This window comes from Haemorhous mexicanus, chromosome 2 (assembly GCF_027477595.1).
Source record: "Haemorhous mexicanus isolate bHaeMex1 chromosome 2, bHaeMex1.pri, whole genome shotgun sequence".
Lineage (NCBI taxonomy): Eukaryota > Metazoa > Chordata > Aves > Passeriformes > Fringillidae > Haemorhous > Haemorhous mexicanus.
This window is the reverse complement of record NC_082342.1, coordinates 32,840,846-32,848,743: the sequence shown is the minus strand read 5'-3', so window position 1 is coordinate 32,848,743 and position 7,898 is coordinate 32,840,846. Positions and strand designations below refer to the sequence as shown.

Here is a 7,898-nt window from a genome sequence, read left to right as displayed (position 1 = left end):
CAAGGACTGTATTATTTTTCTCTCGGCATACTTTTTTTCCTCTGTTCTTTTTCTTTTTCTCCATTTTCTTTGTCTGTTTTCTCCCATCCCAGCAAAGGATTTAACATCACCTATATCAGGGCATGTTGGAATCACAGGGCAAAGTAACTTTTTCCATCGGCTCCTTCCCCATCTGATAGCAAACTGTAGAAATCCTCACTGGTGCCTGCTCCTTTAAACAGTACCATTTTAAGGAGCTATGTGGCTGGCAGGAAGAGCATAATGACACTGGGGGTTACAGCCTGACTTTGTACAGCTGTGCAAACCAGCAGCTTCACTTCGGAGTCGGCACTGTGCTCAGAGTCATAGGTAAGGAGCTGTTGTTAACCCAAGTGCTCAGGGTGGAGGACACTGGAAAATTGCCCCTGTGTTCATGAAATGTAGCCTATAGACAGATGATTTTAAAATGAGAGTAGGAGTGAAAGATAACAAGAAATTAGGAAACTGACCTTGCGATGAAGGGAATGGAGGAACTAAGATGCTTCTTCTCTCAGGTGGGTGAAGTCTGTGTGACAGGGAATGAGTTTTATGCATGGAAGTGATCGAGCTTTGGCTCAGTGTCTACCATGAGCAGAAAGGAAGACCAGAACACAAGGGGCTGCTGATCAGACTTTTTGTTCCAGTTCTTGCTTTTGCCAATCCCTTTATTCCATTTCAGGCATGCTAAATTTCTGATTTTCTTTGTCTTTCCAGTAGTTTCAGTAGTTTTATGATTCTTTCATTCTGTTTCTCTTTTTCACCTACCTTCCGCTTTTTAGTTGTTCCTTTCTTTCGTTAGTCAATTAAATTTCTCCTTTTTATTTTGTTCTCCTATCAGTTTCTATATCTTCACTCATTAGCCAATAAGGCAATGAGCTGAAGAATTTGTCAGAGATACTTCTAGGATAGGAAAAAAATCATAACGCCAAATGCTGTACGGGAGAAGTAGAAGCGAACAACCTCTCTTCATACCTGCTAAAAGGAAAGCAGAGCAGAGCTAAACTTTCCAGGGAGTTAGCTCTGTTAAATATCCAGGTTGTCTAAAGTCTGTACAAGCTCATGCAGAAGCAGCCCAGGGACCTTTGCAGAGCAAACACTGGTGGACACAATTAAGACATCATTTGAGCGCAAACACGAGGGCTTAGGCGACAAGATCTCTGCAAGATATTAATTTCTGCTCATTCTGCTATCTCTCCTCCTCTGCAAAAGAGAGAGTGATCGGGAAGAACATCCACAATTCATAGTGCCTACATACAGAAAAACCCAGCCCAGAGTAATAATTTTCTCTTTGGCTCCACAGTTTTCCCTACATTCCTTTTTCCAGCAGCACTCTACAGACCTCATGGGTTTCTCATACTAGATGAGTCCAAAAGGCATTTTGATATAGTATATGGAAGCCCCCCTGTCTTTTAGGGTCTCTGCTTGGCTTCTGAGTAATTTCTCCTGTCTGCCTTGTACATCCTTTTGACTGAAGTTTGTTCTCATTAATCTTACAAGTAGGTATCAAACACTTTAGGAAAGTGAACTTTTGATTTGCAAGTGTATGGGATCTGGCATCACTCTGGGAAGGCGTGTAGCCTAGGATCAGAGCTTCTCATACCTACAATAACCTACAAATTACATTACATAAAGTCATGTTTCATGTTCTTAAAAATGGCTTGGTTAAGACCCAAGGCAAATCCCATCCCTGGCAGATTCATGTTACCTGCTTTGATTCACTTCAGACATTGAGAAGGATAAGCTCCTTCCTTGTTTCCTTCCTTCCTTCCCGGTCATCTCACACATGGGGGGCAAAGTAGGGCATCCCATGACAGTGTAATTCTGAACACTGCAATGACCACCATGTCTTAACTCCCTCTCCAAGAATGCAACCCAGTTTGCTGAAGATGTTTGTGCCTTAGAAGAGACGCCCTTAAATATTAATACACTATTACAAATACCGCCCTTACATACAGCAAAACTGGGGACTTTCCTGCCCATCTGTTTGATCAGTTTCTTTGCAGCTTTGTCTTCTTCTGACAGAGGCAATAGAAGAAATTCATGTGCTTGTGCATTTCTGTGGCCAGACCCTTTATGTTTCTGTGTGATGAGTGAAAAGAAATCCTTCCCCGTTTCCAGGAGTGTCATATCCAATAGACAGTAATTGCCCAATAGACAGCAGTTAAAAGGGCAGGTATTTCAAGAGTAACATGGCACAAACTCAGGACCATTTCCAGGGGCTTCTGATTGGAACAAGGGAGGCAGGCTCTGGACCATGTTGCTTTGTGTTTCAGGGAAGAATGATGAAATCATCCCTCCAGCTGTGGCCATCTTTTCCCCATCAAAGCAGGAGATCCAGCAGAAGAGCAAGGCCACGCTGGTGTGCCTGGCCTCTGGTTTCTACCCTGACCACCTGACTCTGGTGTGGAGGGTGAATGGTGTGAAAAGGACCGAAGGGGTGGGCACAGACGAGTCCTCCACCCAGAATGGGAGCACCTACTCCCTGACCAGCCGACTGAGGATGCCAGCCTGGGAGTGGTTCAACCCTCTGAATCGCTTCGAGTGTGTTGCCAGTTTTTTTCAGAATGGAACAACAGCATCAATTAACAAATTTATCCATGGTGATGCTGGTGAGTAAGAAACATCTCTTACCATGCTGTAGAAGAGAGAAAGCAGAAATCAAAAGAGCAAGTGCTATGCTATGAACCACATCTATATACACCTTCCATACAAGGGTGTTTCTTCTGGCAGAAATACATACCTCAATATCTAGGTATTAGCATAGGTCTCTTCCCACTGCTGGGCCTTTGTCCCTGCGTTACCATTCTACATCTAGAGTTTCTTCAGGCTTTCCAATGAGAAATCTCTGTAGTAGAGTAAACTGCACAGTATCATAAAACACCACGCTGTTTTATAAAGTGACACTTCTAAAATCTGTATTCTGTTTGCTCTGAAGACAAATGTGACTTTCAGCTCATTTTTGTCTTTCAGGTTGTGCACTCACAGAAGGTACGTGCGGCTTCTCACGTAAAGGGAATTTTGCCTCTTCTCTCAGGCGATTATCAGTGTGCATTTTAATGCCACTTTTACTGACATTAAGTACAACGTGTGGGAGATATCTGCTGTAGGAATAGCTTCTACTTTCTCCTGTAAGTTATTTGTATGTGATCTTAAGCAAACAAAAACAAAAGCAAAAGAAGAAAACTTTTTTGGAGGGCTGTTGATGCATATTGTATGTAGCTCAACTTTGGGGCTTAGCTTTCCCTTATGATTCCATTTTGAAAATAGAAGAAATCATGATACCTTCCTGTAGACTGTAATTTACTCTTTATCATCTCCTCCAGTCCTAGAAACTGACTTCCATTGGGAATGTTCTAGCTCAGGAAGGAAAGAAAGGATCCATGCTTATCCGAGTGGTTCTAACACCAATATTCAGCATATGATATTCAGAATATTTCTCAATATCAAACTCAAATAAATTCCCATGACAAGTCACATTCCGCTCCACACTGCTGTCCTGTGCGGAGGATTTCCATATTGCAAATTACATTTCTTTTTCCTTTTTGTATGTTTGCACAGTCTTGTTTTTCCAGAACTTCTTCAAGGCTTCAGGAATCTGAAGGCTGAACCAAGTCAGATCTTGTATCTCAATTCCAGGGCAACCCCGTAAGAGGGAAAAATATTCAAGAATAAAACTTCTAGAAGCCATGGTATTCTGGGCTTTGTAAAACTTTCCTGATACATCAGCAGCACTCATAAGGCCTCTGATGATAAGGAGACATAATAAAACATTGGTATCTTTTGATTCAGCCTATTTTGCATTCCTGACGGGGAACTGAGATGAACAGCCCAGTTCATCAGTAGGTGTGGAACTCAGTACTTTCCCAGCATAAAGCCAATCTCTGTCTTTCCTCGACTTGCTTTCTCTTTAGGTTCTTTGAGTCCCAGTGTTCTGTCCCTTCCTTGGTTCTCTGGTCTCAACTGAGCCACTCGTTTGGCTCTAGTGCCTTTATGTTACTTAGCTAAAGATTTCAAAGGTTCTCACTTGATGGAAGCTCCATTAGAGCCACCATCTTGTAATGATGATGATGATGAAAACTGAATGCACAAATACAAATGGGTGTTTGACTTGCAGAGTCGTACTTGCGGTATGGAAATTCCCTGAAGCTCACTTACCTCATCCTCTGTGGCAAAGCCTTGGTCTATGCAGTTTTGGTGAGTGGTCTGGTGTGGACAGCCAAGGTAAGTCAGAGTGGCCCTGGAAGGCTGGCCTTTTACTCACTAGTCAAGGATCAGTGGAGGCAGGCTAAACCTCTTCTCAGAGGTGTGGCTGTTCCGCAGGTGCTCTGCCAGGCTTTGTGCAGTTCAGCTTGAAAAATCACAAAGGATGGGTTTCCTCTTTCTGTGTTCCAGAACGTAAATAAAACCAATGCTATCTAGCAGAGAAATTCCTTCTCACAATCCTGGTAAAACACATGAAAACAATGAGAATTAGAGACAAGTTGCCTAGAAAGTAAATAAGGGAAATAGCAGATATATCATGCAGTTGTTTAACAATTGTAAAGGGGCTTACATCTGCAGGGAAAATATTAAGCAGGTTTTTGAGGTGAGGCAGGAGATAAATCTGGTCAAATATTTACAAAGATTTATAATGGAGAGTGGGATCAATCTGAACTAATGGGATAAATTAGACTAACTGCTAGGAAATGCTTTTTATGCTTTTTTTCCTGTGGCGGGAACATCCACGTAATGAGGGCAGCAGAAGTCTCAGCACCTGAGTCTGTAAAAGCAGAACAGGGAGATGTATTTGAAAAGTGACCTGGTAGAGTTGGGGACAAGGATGAGGACAATCTCACCTGTATTTTTGGTCCTTTTGCAAGGATATACTGGAAGGGGTAGATTTGTCCATTTCTGGATCATAGACAAAGAATCACAGAATGGTTTAAGTTAGGAAGAACATTTAGAGATTACCTAGTTTCATCCCACCCTGAAATGGGCAGGGATATCCTTCATTAGACCAGCTCGCTCAAAGCCGCCTGCAGCCAGGCCTCAAACTCTTCCTGGGCTGGGACATGCACGGCTTCTCTGGGAAACCTGTTCCACTGTCCCAGCACCCTCACCAGAACCAGTGTCTTCCTTTAATCTGAAGCTACCCTGTCTCAGTTTAAAACCAGGGCTCTTCATCCTGTCACTGCCGGCCTTGGTAAACATCTCTGTTTTCCATAAACGTCCCCCACTGCTGTACATGGGAAGGCCTCTCCGGAGGCTTCTCTTCTCCCCTCTCCAGAGGGGTTGTTCTCTCAGCCTGTCTGCCCACCCTGAGCCCCTGTGGCTGGTTTGTGTGGGCCTCCTCGGGACCTGCTCCGGCATGGCCATGAGTTTCCTGGGTTTCCTGGGCTTGGGTCTCCGGAGCTGGACACAGAAGTGCAGGTGGGACTGGGGGGTTCACATGGGCCCGCTCTCAGAGTCTCCTGTCCAGCTCCCTGTGGTTGGCATCCCTTCCCTCAAACACACCATGGCCGCACAGCTTCGTGCCATCTGTGGGCTTGCTGAGGGTGCACTTGATCCCAGTGACACAGACACACTGATGAAATTTGAAACAATGCTTTTGGCCCCAGTACAGACCCTTGAGGGAAACTGTTCATGACTGACTGCCACTTGGACATCCAAGCATGGATGGTAACTCTTTGGGCAAGGTCATCCAGCCAATTCCTGCATTTGTTTCTGTTGTTTGGTGGTTGTAGTTGCTATCTATACTCTTTTATTGTTCTTCTAATTTTATCCCATTTTGTTTTCAATTAGACTGGTGTCAAGTTATCTAGAGAATAAATGAAGAGCCCTTGTCATCACATCAGCAGGAACATGACAAGTTCGCTACCGTTCCACAGCAAAAATCTATGCTTCTATGAAATTCTGAAAATAATTTTTTTGTCATTATCTGTTGCCACTCTGATCTGCACTATTTTGTAATCTCTGCTGAGCTTTCCCTGTATTTCCATATCATATTTAATGTATCATATTTCATTGTAAGACATCTTTAAACGTAGCACCTTCTCAATCCACATAGGCTGAGAACTCATCTCCTTGATTTAGGAATAAAGGTTTTGCTTATTTTCCTTTGAAAAGCATGAGTAGTTGTATTTAAATTTGGTCTTCTGTAGTGATAATGTCCTACCACACAACTTTCAATGATGAATAGAGCCATGAGGAACTCTCATTAAAGATCATTCACTGACAATCCCTGTAGTAATAACTTATCTGTTATGGGAACAGCAGCGACTCATCCACTACTTCCACTGTGTACCAAGAAGCGGAGCAGGGCTGCAGGCTGTGGAGGCTTGCCCTTGCTAGGGGCTGATTTTGAGCCAGAACAGCTGCATACTTCCAAGGTGGTAGAGAAGGAAACAGCACTCCAGCCAGATGAGAAGTGACATCCTCTTGGGAGAGGCATGAGAGCTGCCTTTTCTCTCACTCAGTTCTCTTGGGGGATTATCTTGGTGAAGACACCAGATGCACTGTGGCAGTGAAGAAAAATTTGGTGAATAGATGAAGAGTCACCTAACATTTAATCCATTTGTTTCAAAGGGATCTGATGTCATACTTGAGAGGAATCTGTCATACCTCTATTCATGTCATTAAAGAAAAAAGCTGCATCTTAGTGCTAGGGGACAGATGGGTATAATGCTTTTAAATGCAGTCGCTACTCCTGCTCTGTGTTTGTCACTCTTTTAATCTCCTCAGATCACTTCAGAAGAGGAGAAAATATCTTACTGAACCAAGAGATTTTTTTGGTGTTCTGTTTATATGGAGAACAGAAATTACTTTAGTAGTCTCATGGCTGATTCAAACAAAACAGAGAACTGTTTCCTGAAAAATACATTTACAAAAGTGCTTCAAGGGGTCTTTCATTCACAAGATGTGGACTATGTGGTCTAGGAATAGGTGTCCCCTTCCTCTTAGGAGAAGAAAGAAAAGGAACAGTTCTCAGCCAATGGGAATTGTGAGAAGGTTGTACAATGGGGCACATTTCCGGGGGCATAACAAAGATAAACAAACAGACACATCTTTTGATTCTGATGATGGGCTCTTCTCCCAAGGTGCCCCATTATTCGTGCTCTGTGAAGTTAGAATAGACTGGAGCACAGCAGAATGGAGTATTGAAAAATAATTCCAGCTCAGCCTGAAACACATGAAGATGAATATAATTTATTAGGACATTTGGTGAAAATGGCTGCATTTTTCAGGGCTGTCAGAAGAACCCCAGATCAATCTTGTCCTCACACACAGAGACTTTCAGAGTGGTCATGGCCGAACTTGGTCAAAATGAACAGAGGATAAACTTGGGCATAGGAATTTTGGAGCAGACAAGCTGTGATGGTAAGGCGGGACATAATTAAGCAATTCTATTTAAGTAAATAATTTGGCAAATGACAGAGACTTTGCTTTAGACTCTGGAATAAGAAGTATTTTCCCCCACTGAATTCATCTCTCTCAGTCGCTGAAATTGAGACCAAGGTCAGCAATCCAATCCTGTTCTTTTCCAAGCTTGCTAAAAGCCATGTAATTCTCATTTCCACACACTCCTGCTATTTTACAGGGGATTGTGCAAAGAGAGCACTTTAAAAGAGAGACACACACACATCTGGGTTCATAAAATATCTCCTTTGTCTTATTTTACTTTTAAATTGAAGTATGTTTAAAGGAAAGCTTTTGTCCATCAAGAGTCTTTTTTATAGAGGGTGTTTTTGAGGGGCTGATGCTTAGGTCCAAGGAGAGAAGCACAATTCTGCTCTGCACCCATTTGTTGTCACTCCTTCTAGCCACACAGGTGATCACTTTGGACAAAGTGATGTCTTCAGGGTGATATTTATGTAGGTCCACTTCTCTACAATTAGACTGTA

The 7,898-nt window shown here is 42.8% G+C and overlaps 1 gene segment (V, D, J or C); it reads left to right on the top strand.

Annotated features, from left to right (window-relative positions):
* The first annotated feature begins 401 nt into the window (after window positions 1–401).
* On the top strand, window positions 402–6,235 carry LOC132323272 (T cell receptor beta constant 2-like). The segment is given in 5 exon segments: window positions 402–533; window positions 2,292–2,627; window positions 2,989–3,006; window positions 4,133–4,239; window positions 5,800–6,235. Coding segments are annotated over 5 exon segments (504 nt in total).
* The last annotated feature ends 1,663 nt before the right edge of the window (window positions 6,236–7,898 follow it).